This window comes from Suncus etruscus, chromosome 13 (genome assembly GCF_024139225.1).
Source record: "Suncus etruscus isolate mSunEtr1 chromosome 13, mSunEtr1.pri.cur, whole genome shotgun sequence".
Classification (NCBI taxonomy): domain Eukaryota; kingdom Metazoa; phylum Chordata; class Mammalia; order Eulipotyphla; family Soricidae; genus Suncus; species Suncus etruscus.
In genome coordinates this window covers 51,709,900-51,728,603 of record NC_064860.1, presented here as the reverse complement: position 1 = coordinate 51,728,603, position 18,704 = coordinate 51,709,900, and the positions used below count along the sequence as shown (strand labels likewise).

The 18,704-nt window shown below is 36.7% G+C and overlaps 1 protein-coding gene across 4 annotated transcripts in view; it reads right to left on the bottom strand.

Annotated features, from left to right (window-relative positions):
* Nucleotides 1-18,704, bottom strand: part of APP (amyloid beta precursor protein) — a 310,266-nt gene that overhangs the window by 52,016 nt on the left and 239,546 nt on the right. For all 4 annotated transcript variants that reach the window (XM_049785762.1, XM_049785763.1, XM_049785765.1 and 1 more), the window contains 2 exons: nt 17,964-18,092; nt 16,821-16,920 (listed from right to left, as the gene is read on the bottom strand). In XM_049785762.1, coding sequence (XP_049641719.1) covers nt 16,821-16,920; nt 17,964-18,092 — 229 coding nt within the window. The remainder of the gene's footprint in view (nt 1-16,820; nt 16,921-17,963; nt 18,093-18,704) is intronic.

Here is an 18,704-nt window from a genome sequence, read left to right as displayed (position 1 = left end):
TTCCCTAAATCTCTTCTTTTGGTATATGAAAACACTGATGGTAGATTTGGTTCTGAAGAATAAAGGGAGCAGTGCTGGCTTTGGGCAGGTGCAGAGAGAGTACATGGCAGAGAGAGACCATGAAGCAAAAAGCAGACTGACTCTGACGAATCTGTCCTAACATCTTACTGTATTATTTTCTGCCACTACCCTGCTTCACCAGACAGGTCCACCTACAGGTGTGTGGGGTGGTCTTACCAACTCATGGATATTTTTATTTTACACCTGAGTTTCCTCACAGGGCTCAGAGGAGCAGGCGATGTTGAGGGAAAAAACCTGGTACTCCTGCGTATACTGAAGTCCTTTGAGCTATTTCTGAGGCCTGTCAATCTTTTTTTCTTTTGTAAATACATCTGAGCTACAACAAATACACTTTGCCTTCACTCTCATGAGAATTTTTGCCTCCTGTGGCCTGGGCAAACTAATGATGTGTTTGATTTAGAGAGTTTCAGTAACAAACATTCTCAGTGTGAAGCCCTTAATGTTTTCTCTCTCTCAAAGTATAAAGATGTGGCTAAGGATTATTATATTCTGCTTTCAGAGAAATCTCTGTAGTTTTTTTTCTACACAGAAAATTCCAATAGCTTCAAGCATACAGAAAAGGTTTACTATCTTCCTGTTTTAAGTGCTGGCATGACTTTTGAGCAAATAAGAACAAATAAACTGCATACATCCTGAAGAACAAACAATGCAATAGCTATTTACATTTTCAATAACCTTACCAATGATTTCTAAATGCTAAAACATATGTGCTAGAGAGAAATGTTTCTATCCCCTTTGCATTTTCAAAGACAAGTGGTTGAGGTTGAAAAATCTTAGTTTGAACTGGCTATCAGCAGTGAGGCTGAACAAATACAGGGAGGCTAGAATATATCTGGTCTTGGGCGTATATCACATTTTCTCTGAGTGTATAAAATGATGTGGTGAAGCCAGCTGAAAATGAAGTTTCCCTCCTTCTCTGATGTTCTTTGTAGCATGCTGTGAAAATGAGGAATGGATGTCAGATGACAAACCTAATGCAAAGAGACGTGGCAATCAACATCCCTCAGCATCTTGTGGGCAGCCTCACAACTGTTTTCCAAAGTTTCTCCAGCATGTTTTACATTGCTCTGTAAGAGAGGCTGTGCCCTGGAAACACCAGATGATCCCATTTATCTATAGTATAAAGAAGAATAACAGAAAGGGGAATGCATAATAGTAAAAGGAGGGCTACTTAAATTAGCCTTGACCCTGCATCACAGAAATAAGGACAAGGAAAGAGACAAAGTGGAGGAAGGTAGAGGAAGAGTAAGAGATGAAAAGGTGGTAAGAGGGGTAAGGATCAGGGAATCATCTTGAATATTTTGGTGTACAGCTGTGGCTTACGTGTGTGTGTGTGTGTGTGTGTGTGTGTGTGTGTGTGTGTGTGTGTGAACTACAGAGTCAACAGTACTGCAAACATGAGATCCAAAGCACAACAACTGAACTAAAAACATACATGCCAAGGAGGCAGGCTGGGGACACTGGTAGAGGGAAGTCAACACTGGTGGAATTTGTGTTGGAACACTGTACTCAATTATGAATTGCTATGCAAATCAGGATGTCTTAATATTAGTATTTTAGATACAAAAATATACAAGACTTAAAAAGTGGGAGCTGGAGAGATAGCATGGAGGAAAGTCATTTGCCTTTCATGCAGAAGGTCATTGGTTCGAATTCCGGCATCCCATATGGTCCCCCGAGCCTGGCAGGAGCAATTTCTCAGCATGGAGCCAGGAGTAACCCCTGAGCACAGCTGGGTGTGACCCAAAAACAAACAAACAAACAAAAAAAGAATTAAAAAGTGGAATAAAGGACTGTGTCCTATATTTGACACTCCTGGGACAATAAATAGGGAATTTTAAATGTGGCAGTTGTGAAGCTCTTATGTTCCTATAAATTCTTAGAATTGCCTAAGAATATGCCTCTATTTGCTTTTTAAAAATGGTAGTAAACAGGAGCTGGAGAGATAGGACAGTGATAAGGCATTTGCCTTGCATGTGGCCAATCCAAGAGACACGGTGGTTCGAATTCTGGCATTTCATATGGACCACTGAGCCTGCCAGGAGCAAATTTTGAGTGTAGAGTCAGGAGTAAGCTCTGAGCACTGCTGGGTGTGACCCAAAATTCAAATTCCACTCCTCCCCGCCAAATGGTGGTAAATAGGTAACATAAACCTTACTATTTCAACCATTGTTAAGAGGACTGCTTATAACATTAAGTACTGGAACAATGTAGTGTAACCGTCACCCCCTTTATCACCAGAGGTTTTAAAGTTTTTATAAACTCTGTTCCCTTTATCACCAACTCTCAAAGCCGGCGAGGCAGTATAGCAGGTATGGCACTTGCTTTGCAGGATACCAATCTAAGTTTCATTCCTGGGACCCACCATGATCTCTGGGGCCCCACCAGGAGTAATCCCTGAGTAGAGAGTCAGTAGTAAACCCTGAGCATTGCTGAGTGTAGTCCCAAACCTAAACTAAAAAACACCAACTTTCTCCTCCCCACAGGCTCTGAGAATTGGCATTCAAAGTCAACCTCTATGAACTGGTTATTCTAAGTACTTCTTATGAGGGAAGTGAAAATATACAGAAGTAAAAATATTCCTGGAATATGCACAGCAACCATGTGTGAGTCTTCTCTATCTAGTTCCCATTTTAGCATAAATGCTGTTGAAGTAAGCAATGTGTGTGTGTGTGTGTGTGTGTGTGTGTGTGTGTGTGTGCATAACCTAGCAAAGCTCTTTAATAATAAAAGTGGAGGATGGGGACAAAGTAATTTATTCACTATATCTCAGAGAACTAATGGTTTTCTTTTTATTTCACAGAGGAATATGAGGAAGCTCTAGCAGCTTGAAAAATTCTATCAAAGTTTAATTTATAAAAATTATAGATAGGGGCTGGGGTTGTACAGCAGGTACCACTTTTGCCTTCCATGTGACCAGCCCTGGCTCGATTCCTGACATATCATATGGTTCCCCAGCCAAATAGAAATGATTCCTGATCGCAGAGCCAGGAGTAATTGCTGAGCACGACTATGGCCCCCAAACAACAAACAAACACAAAAACATGATAGATAACTTCTGGTACCATGAAAAGTTTAAAAGTAGTAAGAGGCTTATATAATTTGATCAGGGTCATTTGGTGAAGAAAAATAATTTAATAAAGGTGAAATTTTAACAATAGTTTTCTATATTACTGAGAAAGGTCATGTTATACATAACTAATCCAAGTTCAACTAGAAACAGGACACTTTCCATATATAGTAATATATATTTAAAAACATATATTTATAATATATAATAATTTATATAATGTATATATAGTCAATAGCATAATATATAATAATATATTTGTTATATCAGAGAAAGATGTGTTTGACATTCTCTCTATCAAATACGTCAACTCTCATTTTGAGAGTAAATGCATTTTAATTCTTTTTCAAAGTCAATGATCATTAACAAAATGAAGGCCATTAAAATGTCATCATGAAAAAAAAGATCCCTTTTTAAAGAGTAATTTGGAAACTTGGGCTGGAGCGAAAGTAAGGTGGGCAACATGCCTTCCTTTCATGTGGTGGACCCAGGTTCTACCTCCAAGCGTCACATACAGTCCCTGAGTATTGTCAGAAGACCCTGAGCAAAGAATCAAGAGTAACCCCTGAGCACTGTTGGGTGTGGCTCAATCCCATCCTCCCCCTCAAAAAAGGGAAACCTATCTAATGTCATAAAGTAATAGTATTTAAATAAAGAAAAAAACCTAGTTAATGTCTAGGATTTCCTAAACAAAAACTTAAGCAATGTCCACAATATAATCCTCTGGCTACAGGGGTCCTTCTGGAGTCATAGCTTCCACCACTCATGGCTAGGATGCTCCTTTCTAACTTGGCAAAACTTCAGAAGCATCTTGCTCAGTCTCTGAGCTTCACTGCACTACTGATTACAGCCTCTGCAACAGAACAACAGGCACTTTGCCAAGGCCAGGTTGGCTCAGGCTGCTGTTTCTGAGAGGAGGCACAAGCCCTGCAGCTGCCTCTTCTTCCTTCTCTATTTAAAAAATTTTAATTGTCATTCAGTATTATGATAAACAATAGTGTTACTGCCTATGCATACATTTGAGTCACCTTCACCATCCTAGGGTCCAAAACCCTCCAGCACTGTTCCAAGGACATTACTAGCCCTCCTTATCCTTCCTTCTCTACAGACAGACATCTCTGGTCTCCTCTCATTGTAGGAATAGTTTCCCCAAGTTCAATGTTCAAGGAGCTAAATAGAGTTTCTCTAAATTGCTCTCAGGCAACAATGAGGCTCAACTTAAAGCAAAAACACAGAGATATGAAAAAGATGGTCAGGTAGCCACCAACTTTAATAAAAAGAAAGAGAAAGAATTGAGTTGTGCAGCCAAGAGCACCTGTAAGTTGTCATCATAAAGATGAGTACAACAGGGTTGGAGAAATAGTACAGCAGGGGGGCTTATGCCTTGCATGTGGTCGACTTGGGTTTGATCTCCACATCCTATATGTTCCCCTAAATTAATCAGAAGTGATCTGTGAGTGTAGAGCCAGGAGTAAGCCCTGGACACTACTAGGTATGAACAAGAAAGCAAAAAGCAAACAAAGCGAAACAACAACAATGACAAAAAACTCACCACAATAAGTAAGGTATTTTAAATGTAGTATTTGAGATCAATGGCTGTTTTTATTTATTTTTATTTTTTATTTTTTTGGTGTTTTAGGCCACACCCAGTGGCACTCAGGGGTTACTCTGACTCTGCACTCAGAAATCACTCCTGGCCGGTTCAAGGGACCATATGGGATGCTGGAGATCTCAGGTCCTTACTGGGTTGGCCCTGTGCAAGGCAAACGCCCTACTGCTGTGCTATCACTCTGGCCCCGATTGTTTTCTAAATAATCCCCTGAGTTCCTCTTGTCAGGGGCAAAAGTCTTTAGGAGTCCTATTTTGATTATGCTAAGTCAATATTCCTTTAGCTTAGACCATACTTCAAACAGATTTATATAGTTATCTCCTTTTCCTCTCTTTCCTTTCCCTTCCAATCCCTTTTCTGCTCACTCATAAAATTTTTGCCTGGAGCAAAATGTTTATGAATACATGATAAGCTTTTTGATGACCAAGTAATTCAAATTCAACATAATGAAGCTAAGTTCTTGCTGGCAGTGCTGATTCATAGCACATGTCTAAGAGTTACCAGTGGAGAGACCGAAGAGATAGCACAGAGATAAGGTGTTCGCCTTTTATGCAGAAGGACAGTGGTTCATATCCTGGCATCCCATATGGTCCCCCGTGTCTGCCAGGGGCGAGTGGAAAAAAAGATCAGAAGCCATAGTCTAGATGGCAGGAGGATCCTTAAGGGACACATGGGACATAAAGGAAATGAACTCAGGCACTTGCCTTGTATGAGGCTCAATTCCTGGTTCTACCAGGAACAACATATAAGTATAAGATGTGGTACAAACAAAAACCAAGTTACAAACTAAAGAGAAACAGGCCTTACTTGCACAGTATATCATACAAACAAGTTTCAAGAACATCACACAAGCAAGAGGTACATTAACATTCCTTGCAAACTATCATACATGAAAACACACTCATCACATTCCCAGGTGGTCTCTTTGGAGTCATACTGCAGATTAAACCTGTTTAAATTCATCTCTATATTCAGAGTGTCAATATTATTATAGGCATTTTCTTTTTTTGTAAAAATAGGGTTTTTTTTTTTAATTGTTAAAAACAAAGTAAATGGCCTCTGTTCCAGTTTGAGATCATTGGTTGTTCCCAAGTCTAAAAAAAAAAAACCAAAAAAAAAAAACCAAAAAAAAAACCAAAAAAATCATCCAGGACACATCTGTTGCAGGGTTTCATGCCAAAAAGCAGTCAAGCGGCCACCATCGTAGTCTGGCTTCAATCTTCAATAATTTTAGTTAGGATTTCTTTGGGGACTTTGATTCAAATTACAGGGCCTTTTCTAAGAGCCAGTGATTTAAGGCAAAAAAAAAGCTGGTAGGGCACCAGATCATCAGAGATTGGTGTAGGAGACACTGATTGAAGTTTCATCTTTTCCCAGGCCTGGTGTCCCCAGCCCAGACCATATAATGAAGAGAAAGGTGTGAAACTGATAAAAATGATTGACATGCTCCCTTTGTCATGGTTTAAGAAAATGATAGCTAAGGAATTTGCTTGCCTTTCACCCAAATTTGGAGTAAAATGTGACAACAGATTGTATCATTTTCTGCCACTTGTAAACAGAAACTTGTAGACTCTCCTATATGGGTCCAATTATAACCATTTTATGATGTAGATCTACTCTAGTGATTACTATGTTTTGAAAAAGAAATCACTCACTTAAAAAAATTAGAACAGTAATCCTCTGTAAATTGACTTAGAGATCCAATCTTCTCCCTATGCCATGCCAAGTATCTTTAAAATATTTAAGAAACTTTATTCACCAGGATTCTGCTGATAACCATTTTAGGCATTCAGTGTTCTAACTCCAAACCCACCACCAACTACCTTTAGTCACAGAAAGGGGTGTGTGTGTGTGTGAAATTTTCATATGGAAAAGTATGTTACTCCTAATAGTTAAGAAAAGTTTAAAATTAAGAGGGCCCGGAGAGATAGCACAGCGGTGTTTGCCTTGCAAGCTTCCGATCCAGGACCTAAGGTGGTTGATTCGAATCTCGGTGTCCCATATGGTCCCCCGTGCCTGCCAGGAGCTATTTCTGAGCAGATAGCCAGGAGTAACCCCTGAGCACCGCCGGGTGTGGCCCAAAAACCAAAAAAAAAAAAAAAAGTTTAAAATTAAGAATTAAAAAAGATATTTTAGCTTAGGTACTATAGTTTAAATGATGCTCAATTTTAGTCTTGATGTACAAAGCTATTGCACTTCGTACTTTGCCAACAAAGTACGTCTGACCTTTCACCCTTGTCCCTCTGCCACCTCATTTTCAATTTTTCTCCGTTCACCCTAAATTACCTGTTGACTGACAAATAAAGTTTTGGCAGATCCTATCACCTCACTTGACCACCACCCGTGAGTTCCTTAAAAAAAAATCTAGGGTGAAGAACTCATATTTCTCAATTTTAAAACTCACTATAAAATTATAGTGTTCAAAATAATGTGTTAATATTGAATGATAAACATGTACATAAGAGTCAATAAATAAACCCATACATTTCTACATCTGACATTTTATGAAAGTGCAAAAATTCTTCAAGGGGAATGAATCCATTTCAATAAATGCTACTTGGAATTTTATATAGAATATAAAATTCAAATCACTAAATTTGGACACTTATCTTTCACCAGATATAAAATTTTCTTTAAGTTAAAGATCCAATATTTAATATAATAAAACTTGAATAAGAGAAAAATGCAGGTATTTTCTTACAAGATTAGGTTGGGCAATTACTGTCTTAGACTTGACATTAAATCTCAAACAAGAAAAAATAGGGCAACTGTACTTAAAAAAACATGTCAAAGAGTTTAAAAACCTAAAAATAATTTATGGAAAGAGAGAATATATTTGTTAATCATTAAGGTTCTTTATAAAATTTTGCCATTTTATAATATAAAGATGATTTAATTTAAATATGTGCAAAGTCTTGAACAGATACTGTGTCTTTCTACCAGATTATTTCAATAGGGGGAAGCAATCCAGAGAGTCATTGCAATGATATGAAGTAAACAAGATGGTTGCTGTTTAATAAATCTAATGACTGGCAGAGTTCATTGTAGATCATACTACACAAGATGAATATTCCATATTCAATTATATTTACCAATGGCAACAATTTGTCTGCCAGAATAACAATTTTCTTTTTAATGAAAACTTTCCCACATCTAATCCTTCTAAAAAGTATAATGGTGTTTTTGTGGGTTATTCCTTTGCAGTTCTCCATTGGAGTTTATTGGCCAATTGGACAAACATGCAAGGGAATGAGGAAGCGATGCTGCATGGCTCCTGTGGTAATCAGGCCACCTAGCAGTGTTGGAGGCCTCCAGTCTTGTACCCAGTGATGCTTGTAGGTGAACTTTTGGTACTGGGAACTGAACCTAAGTCAGGCACATGGCTAATTAGGCATACATCCTAGCTTCTGTATTTCATTAATAAGAAATATGAAGAAAATAAGCATTTTTAGAGGGGAGAAAGACAGTCATATAAAGATAGTAACAGTTTAGTTTCCTGAACAAACTCCAAATGCACAACTATGGATGAAAGGATCAAGAAGTTGTGGTATGCATATACAATGGGATACTATGCAACTTTAAGAAAGAACAAGTATCATGCAATTTCCCATGACACAATGGAACTAAAGGCTATATAGTGCTGAGTGAAGTCAGTGAGAAAAGAGGATACAGAATGATAGCTCTCCTATGAGACTTAAGATATAAAGTAAGGGTACAACAAAGGACCAAACACAACACAATGGAAGAATTGATTCAGAAATGAATTCCAGGAGTGGGGCATGGTTTGAAAGAGAGCATTGGGGACTGTGGGAGAAGGAGGTGGGTACACTGGTGATAGGCATGTCTTGGAATTATGTACATGTGAAACCACTCTTAATGACATTGTAAATCACAGAATCTCAATCACTAAAAGAAAAGTTAAAATAACTTGTTTTCCTGATTTACTTATATCAATGATTTAAGTATCAAAGTTAAAACTACCATAGGTGAGTTAAACACTGAGGACTATAACCTCCTAAAACTGTTTATAGACCAACCAACTCTGAGGAATAAAATACATTGGCTTTACTCCTGTACAAATCTTGCTGTGTAGAGACATTTCAATGTTGCTTTCAGAGCATTAGAAGAGCAGGCATGACTGTCGTAATATACTTTCCTATTTTGAAGAGGAAACATATGTTTTGATTGGATCATTTATACATTGAGTGGTTCTATTTTAGAAGTGTTTTCTTCCTGGGTTAGAGGCAGACAAAGATACATATATGGGTGTAGGTAGTAAAATATATAATCACACCACAAATTCAGGTAATATCACTGGGCAAAGCATAAATAAGGAGTACAGCAATTTTGTTAACACCAAAGAAGGAACACATTTTTGAGGACATTGATTTACAAGATAAATGTCATTGCTTCTAAACACTAAAAAAAAAGCACCGAAACTATAAAATTTTTATGCATTCTCTAGTCCTTTCCAATGAAAAACAAAGAATTAGAACAGAATAAGTTGACAGCTCTCTAACTTTACTTATTTTTATGATTTTCTTCTCCTTAATGTCTTTCCTTGACTAGAAATTCTACATAAGGATACATTAATAAAAGCTCTACATTTTTTTATCACTCTGGAAAAACTGCAAAAATTTCTATTTAAAGCTCAGACAACTTTGATGTATTAAACCTCCAAATCAATCAGTTTCATAGGAATAGAGAATGGAAACACTGTCTTTCAGAACAGAATGCTGCATTTTCCCCCCAAAACAGAAAATTTTAGCAAATGGCCACAGTAAAATTGTAACAAGTCATAAGCATCCTTTCATTAGTACAACATTTTTGATCTCTTGCCACATATTTCAATTCTGTTCCATTCACTATGGATTTTGTTCAGCCGAAGAGCCTTTCAACATCTGGTTTATAAAAATTCATTTTCAAACTTTAATTCTGAATGTTCAAAGGAAGAAAAACAGGGTCTGAAACCATGATGCTTTTCTTCCCCCTTTCCTTCCTTTGGCCTTTTTCATAAAATGGTCATTACTGCATTCTGTGAAACAGCCATCTCTGAATTGAGAGCTACAATATTTTTAGCCTGAGGTAGCTGCAAAATAAAGCACTTTGATAAATAACCTCAGAGTAGAGCAGAATCCTTTTAGCATAGATTTAAGGAAGATTGCAAAGGGTAAAAACAACTAATCTTTTTGAAATGGCAATTTGAAAAAAAAAAAAACCGTAAATGAAACAAGGGCAGCAATGAAAGGATTCTAGTTTTTCTTGAAGGTCTAAAAGATGATTAAAACAGAATATGGACATTTGTTAGTAGGCATATTTTCATTAAAATAATTGTTCTAGCATTTGCTGAATTAAAATAAAACTCAGCAGCTATTTTAGTTCTGAGAAATTCTTTCCCTTCTAAAAATGTCATAAGCCTTTTTTTGCAATAAAGATTCATAACTTACATGCAAATAATATTTTTTCAAAAGACATAAGCATATTATGAGTATGTCTAAATGAGTATGCAAATTTGCCCATGATTTAAACAGAACTGGACATTATAAGATAAAGGCAAGCTTGTATAAAACAACAGGGCAGTTTTGGTAAATCATTTTTTTTTTTTGTATTTTTGGATCATATCTGGCGGTGCTCATGGGTTACTCCTGGTTCTGCACTCAGAAATTGCTCCTGGCATGGGGGACCATATGGGCTGCCAGAATTCGAATCACTATCCATCCTGGATAGGTTGCATGCAAGGCAAATGCCCTACTGCTGTGCTATGTAGAGACTAAATGAATAAATAGTTCTACTCTAAATTGGGGATAGCATAACCCTCACTGGACTTAAGAGCGTGGCACAGGCTTGTTGCTATTCTAACCTGAATTACAAGGGAGCCTCACTTTTCCTATCCCTCCTGGACAATTATGGAGGAATAGGATCCAGAAATGGTATGAAAAGTGAATGCCAGTTCTTTTTCCCCTTTTCCCCAAGCCACCTTCCCATCTCTTTATAAGGGGATAATTCTGAACCCCAGAAATAAACTCTCATACACCAATACATCTGATACACCAATAGCATCATTAATAATATTTACAAATAAATTACATGTAGCTGATGGTCAAGTTAGCTTTCCCTAATTGTTCTCTATGTAAATTAGATAAGGGGTTATGGGTTTATAGGTGCTTGGACATTAAAGTTGAGTACTGAAGAATGCTATTTTATTTTATTACTATTATTATTTTTTGGGGGGTCACACCCGGCAGCATTCAGAGGTTACTCCTGGCTCGATGCTCAGAAGTCTCTCCTGGCAGGCTCGAGGGATATGGGATGCTGAAATTCGAGCCACCATCCTTCTGCATGCAAGGCAAATGCTTTACCTCCATGCTATCTCTCTGGCCTCAAGAATGCTATTTTAAAGCAATGAAAATTCATTCATAAGTTTTATTTGTATCTATTTGTACTATATTTCAAACTACTGAAAACCCTTAATCTCAAGAACACTTGTTTCCTTTCCTTAACTATTGTATTTATCTGTAGGTATGTTACTGCATTGCACATATCCAAATCACCTGAATTCAGGAGCACAAATCTTTATATAAAAGGATCTACATTTGTGGAATTTTCAGATACCATACTTTGGCCAGTAGTTCTGAATTTTTAAGTATCTTTATTTGTACTGGATTTATTCTAAAGTTTTATTATAATCTTAGAAAAGTCAAGTGAAATGGAGGCAAGCAAAGCTTTCTGCTAAAGTACAATCAGAAGCCAAGTATATATTACATTAAAACAACAAACAATATTGTCATTCACTTCCTGGTTTGCCTGAGAGACATAGACTCTGTCTACACAAAGGTATCTGATATCAGTGCAGATTCGGGATGGAAAGGGGGGGGGGAAATCGACTGCTCTGTGAAGAAATCTGTGAGTAGAAAATATACACACCAGATGTCACTATGGGCAGATCTGACCCAGCAAAGGAAGGGTCAGGCAAGGCAATAAATAAGAACAGGCATTATTATATATGATGAAACAGACACATATTAAATAGGTAATTTAGAAGAAGGATTAACACAGGACGATATATATCACTTGTATCTGAAATTTAGAATAACTGGAGGATAGAATGCAATGGTTTAAATGGGAAATCCTATATCACAGTTGGCTCCAGAGTATATAAGAAAAGGAATAATATAGACTGGGCTGGTGAAGAGAGACAGATGGGAAACAAAGGGGGCAAGGGAAAAGGGCAAGGGAATTCAGGTTCATAGGTGGTGATAAGTAATGACAGCACTAAATAGTTAAACCACAGGGCCAACAAAACTGAACTCATGAGACCAAATTTTAACAACTTATCTTGACAAGGTGTCTGTCAAAACTGCAGGTTGGAGGTGGGTCTTGGCAGGAACTTGGGGACATTGGTGGAGGGAAGTTGGCTCTGGTGGTGGGATTATTGCTTAATCATTGTCTAAAACTCAACTATGAATGACTATAATTTACAATACTTTAATAAAATTAAAAATGTTAATTATAAAGTTATTAAGAGAGAAAGATGGACATTATATATTGAAAGGACCAAATGGTCATCAATATGTATGAATTCAACATGAACTAACCTGCTCCATAACTTGCAGTTATACTTCATAGCAATAGTAGAACAATGTGATGTTGAAACAGAAATAGGCACAGAATGGAATAGAAGAGAGCTCAGAAATAATTCCACATACATAAAGAATCTAATCTAAGATAAAAGAGCTAAAACTGTACAATGAAGAAAGCTTCTTCAACAAATTATTCTTGGGGAAAAAAAGAAATTGGGTCATTATTTAATACATTACAAAAAATTGAACTCAAGTGTATTTAAGGCTTAAAAATATGACACCCGTGAGACCAGAGTGATAGTACAGTAATAGGGCACTTGCTTGCATGCAATGCAATGATTATAATCTTAGAAAAGTCAAGTGAAATGGAGGCAAGCAAAGCTCTTTGCTAAAATACAACCAGAAGCCAAGTATATATTACAATAAAAATAACAAACAATACTGTCATTCACTTCCTGGTTTGCTTGAGAGACATAGGCTCTGTCTACACAAAGGTATATGATATCAGTGCAGATTTGGGGATGGAAGGGGCTGGGGGAACTGACTGCTCTGTGAAGAAATCTGTGAGTGGAAAGTAGATACCAGATGTTATCACTATGAACAAATATGACCTCTGGCGATATGGTACCCCTAATAACCACCTCTCAATATTCTTAAGGAAAAATCCCTGAGTGCAGAGCCAGAAATAAGTCCTGAGCACATATGGTTATGGCCCCCAGCTCCCCAAAAATGATGGGAAAAAAGCAAAAAAGTCCATATGTTTAGAAATACCACTTCTCAGCATTTATTTAAATGGTATAAAAACCATCAATTTAAAAGAATATTTGTATGCTATAATCAGAGCAGCATTCTTTATGAAACATGGACCCAATTGAATGCCAATCAACAGATGACTGGACAAAGTCATCTGGGCTACTATTCTATTCTGTCATTAAAAGAAGATAAAATTAAGCCTTTTGGGACAAACTGGATGGGATTTGAGGCCATTATGCTAAATGATGTATGATGAAGTGACTGAAAACAGAAATGCTAACAACTAAAACTTGGTAAAACTGATGCTGGTTACTGGAAGAAAAAGAAGACTGGGGGATGACTAAGCAGAGGGGTGTTTTTATCGATGACACAGCACTGGAAACTTGGCAGTAGGAGTGGATTAATATTACACACACATAGATATATGAAGTTAAATACCCGAAAAACTTTGATACTATAAACTAGTGCTAACTCAATAAAAGAGTAAACATTGAAAGGTTTGATTATATATAGAAAGCCAGATAAGAGGCACTCATACTGTAACAAAGCAGTTAATTAGAGGTTCTTAGAAAGAGCACAAGATATAAAATCTGTGAGGATTGTATTTATAATGTAAGCTAAGTACTAATTGCTATAGTGGTAAAATTTAAACATATACAAAAGAGAATACTACAAAGAGTTCTCAAATAGCACTACTCATCTCAAACAATTAGCACCCACAGATAATCTTGGTTCATCTATAATTCTACATTGAAGTAAGTTATTTTTAAATGTTCCTTCAAATGAAGAATCATTATAGAAGTCAGTTGAGCTCAATCCAGGCAAGTCGCTTTCCTCAGAAATTTCTTTTCTTTAGGTTTTGTGTTAGGAGCTCAAATAGGACATAGTTCTAATTTATGTAAGTTCATTAAAGCAAAACTTTTTGGTGTGATGGCTGGGGGTGGGGATTGGAGAACCATACCCAGCAATGTTCAAGGCTTACTCCTTGCTCTGTGTTCAGGGTTTACTCCCAGCAGTGCTCAGGGGAACCATACAGGGTGCTGGGGATTGAATCCAGGTTGGCCATGTATAAAGCAAATGCCCTACCCATTGTACTATCACCCTGGCCCCAGCAAGCTTATCGTTTTATGGAACGCAGTAACTTTTTTTTTAAATTTAAACACTGGTTATAAGGTTGTTCATAATATAGTTAATTTTATCCCAAACAGATAAAGTTGTTCATGATTGAGTTATAGTCATATAATGTACAACAACCTTCACCAGTGGAGAAAAAAGTAATTAAAAATGACAGCAGTAAAGATAGTTTACAAAAGATTATCTTTCAGTATTTGTTATCTATAGAATGACAAAATAATTAAAAAAATGAAATGCTTTTAAGACAGTGTAGTTGAGTTTTTTCTATCAAAAAGGGAAAGAAAGATCGTAGACTCTAATGATCTACATTATCATCCTTGAAACTGAGATATAAAATGTAAGGAATCTGCCATATTCTTGGCATTTTCCAGTCCTGGAGGTTGCTGACTTACCATCTGTTTTGTGGAAGTGTGACTCATCTGTGTTCACTATTTTTAGTAGTATATTGCTAAATAAAAAGTTCTAATAATTTATTTAAGTTGAACCATAAATAATTACTGGGTGAAAGTTGTTGGTTGTTGACTTTTTCAGTGGCTTATACTACAGTAGAGTGTGGCTTCTAAGAATGACTCAATGGCAGTCACATTTTTTTTCTTCTTAAGAGAGTGATAGAGCAAAGACTGTAATCCAGATAGTGTTTCTCAACAGATGCCATGTATGTCCTCTGTTAGGCCCCAGGATATTCAAAGTTTCACAAGTGAAAAATGCATAAATGGAGGAGGACCCACAGCAGGAGACTAGGGACCATTGGTAGGCCAGAAGGTTACAGGAAGGACACAAAGTCAGGCAGGGTCATAGTTGGAAAGGAGTAGAGAAACACTTATTTAAAAGCTCAAGCTTCAGCTCATTAAGCATGAGAAAATCAGGTGGAAATATTCAAACATAGTTCAAGTATATACCGCCTTACAGATGTAAACTGGTGGATTTGACAGCCAGTGATGATATCTTGATGATTTTGTCTTTTCTACAACTTAGTAGAAAAGCTTCTCATACTAATGAATACATATTTATACTGATTAACTAATATAATATTTCAGTGGTTCCTTACATATTTTTATTAGTTCATAAGTATATCTGAAGAGTAAATCCATTTTTAAAGACACTTACTGGAGAGAAAATTAATTTGAAACCCTGTCTTTGATTCAAGCATTAATTACCTGAAATAATTAAGAGTAAAGCCTCTACTGATACAATCCTAAGATCTTGCACAATGTGATTTAGCTCTTTATAAGAAAAACTTGAATGACATATTATTAAATTCATTTTCTTTTTGAAGTGTATTTGATTCATTAATTGATTCATTAATACACACCAAGGAGCTATCACCTTGTACATAGCAACTATTAGGTGGCAATACCAACATCTACAAGGCTACTTTAACTTAGGAAAGCAAGAGTATAAAAGCACTGGCACAAAAATAAAGTTAGAGAGCCAGGTGGCATTTTGGGTACCTCAGTGGAAAAATTTTGTAATGAACATGCTCATCTATAAATTCTGGGTGTTCTAATTTCTGATAACCTGTGTCTATTTCCATTCCAAATAACAAAGGGCAGGATTCGTTATGGAACAGGACAAGAACATTTTTAGATACCTACTTGTTTGCTAAAAGGCTACATAAAAAAATCTTTAGTACACATATATTTTCTTTATGGCTTAGGAATTACTAACATAACTGGGAGGATTTATGGGGAATTATGGGATACTTCCCTACCTTTCCAAGAAAAATAGAAATGGGAAAACTTAATATAAAATATATTACTAGGAAAACCAGGGACATTTATAACTGGCATGCAATTTCAAATTGTTTTTTCAATTTGGTTTTGATAATGTGTTCTAGTCAGTGAAATGTTACTACAAAGATAAATTCTGAAGTCTGGCATACATCGAAATTCTCCATATGATTATTCTGGCTTCTTTGGAGTATAATTATTTTGAAATGAAAATTTAATAAAAGATGGTGGGCATCTATTGTAATTAAGTTTGAACAGGAACATGGCTCAGAAAACAGTCGTGGTTCTTATTATTTTTTGGTTGCAAAGGTTAGACAGTTGTGACTATTAAAATATCCTAAAGTCAGAAATCAGTTTTTTTTCTTTTGTTGTACTATTAAAGATATGAGTGTTAGGCAAGAGAGATGCTTAAACTGTAAGCCTGAGCATCCTCATCTGCAGAAAAGGGGGATATTATGCCAACCATGCTACTCATAAGAAGTACAGTAATATAGAACAGACAAAGTGTTTGCTTTCAAACTGGGAAGTATCGAAATACCATAAGGTGATATTTACAAGCTGATTAAATTAGACAGAAAAAATGCAGATAGATAAAACCCAACAAGCACCTCATTATTAGACAAATATCATGTAAGACAATTTTCTGGCTCCCAGTCTTGGAAGAGAAATAAGAACCTAAGCGATTACAAAGATGAGAGCTCAGAGAATTCCTTAAGAGTTTTACCTTCCAAAGAAAATGGTTCCCTTTCTTTTCACATATTAGAATAACTGTGATTCTTTGTTAAGAAGAACCCACTTCCTTGATTTTTTTACAATAAAAAAATCTATTTCTATGCACAGTATCAAAAGAAGAGTCTGCTCACCAACTTCATCCTGAATCTCCTCGGCCACTGCAGGTACATTGTAGAGCAGGGAGAGAGACTGGTTCATGCGCTCATAAATCACACGGAGGTGCGTCATGACCTGTAATCAAAGAAGATGGATCCAGAAAAAGGTCTTTGGAGTAGAACTAGTTATCTCCCCCAACTTTTTCAGACAGAAACACACTTTCCAAATCAAAGTGATGAACTGCTGTGGGAACTGGTGGCCTCTAAGAACATTCCTCTTTCTTTCTAGTTCTCCATCTCTGTCCTTGAACTCTGGAACGACTTTATGCATTTAGTTGCAGGCCCAGAGAGAGGACTCAGGAACAGCATAATAGACCTTTGCAAGGTGTGAAGCCTCGGGTTTAATTCCCAAAACTGCAAATAAACCTTCAATTTTAAGATCAGACCGGCCCCCCCCCAAAAAACCCCCATAAAACAACTGAAAAGCCATTTTCTCCTTCATTTTGATTCTTAAATAGTGTTTCCCGCATTACAACCCTGATGCCCTAAGTTATTCATAAACCTCCACAGACAAGAATGTGACTGTGCACATTCTGTGACTGTGCACACATGCACTCAATTTGACTGGACATAACATCATACATGAGGTATAAATAAATATATGAGCTCATGTAAATAAACTGCAAATATACATGAATATTGAATTATATTTAATAAAATATGCAGTATTTGTATATTGCATATTTGAAGGGTATTTGATTCCATGCATTAACACACAGCAATAAAAATATTACAGGGTTTATTTAAACCCACATCATAGCCAAATATTTGTAAAGCAAAGAGTTTAAGATTTTTCTACCATAATTTAGCTGAATTCATCTTAGAAAATGGGGTATATGCCACTTGTTTTCTTCATTTCAAAAACCAGAGATTTAACTAATTTTTTTAACCATCAGTAGCAACAAGCAGTTAAATCCTTAATATCAAAATCCAGAAAATGTGACAACCACATGATGTTCATAAACAAACTCTCAGAATATATCAGATATTAAAGAACTTTTCAAAATAAAAAGTAAAAAAATAACAGGTTTTCATGTGGAGGCACAATGCTCAGAGGTTTGGGAAATATATTCTCATGGAGCAAACTGGAGGTGATGATTTGAAATGACTTTGTCTTACCTGGGACCGGATCTGAGCAGCTTTCTTTGGGTCCACCATGCGAACATGCTCAAAGTGCTTGAGGGTGTGCTGTCTGTCTTTCTGTTCAGCACGGACATATTTCTTCAGCAGGTTGAACACATGACGAGGCTGTGGGGAGGGGAGAGTAAAAGAAAAATTCAGCTCTGTGCCAAGTATTATTTCTTCCATTGACTTTGGGTCAGAGGTTCCATTTGCTCATCCCATGACAGTGTAAAGCACCCTTTGTGTTCTCCCTTTGCCACATTTCCACATTTCCCCATTCCTTCCCTAATGGGCAATTACTTGGTTGATGGACCATGTTTCATTTACACAAGAGTACTAAGCATGTTCAAATAAGATGGTGACTATCCTAACAGGTATTGCTAATCAAACTCAGAGCTACAATCATGCTAGGCATGTACTATACCATTTGAGCTATCTTTCTATCCCTAAGATTTTCTTTTTAAATAGCAGCATTTGGGTATCCAAGGACTAATTTTGAGGGCTGAGCGATAGCACAGTGGGTAGGGTGTCTTGCACGTGGCCTGCCTGAGTTCAATCCCCAGCGTCCCATATGTCCCCTGAGACTGCCAGGAATTTCTTTATTTTTTAAAAATAATATCTTTATTTAAGCACCATGTTTGGAAACATGTTTGTAGTTGGGTTTCAGTTATTAAAAAAAAAAAAAGAACACCCCCCCCTTCACCATTGCAACCTTCTCACAACCAATTCTCCACTATT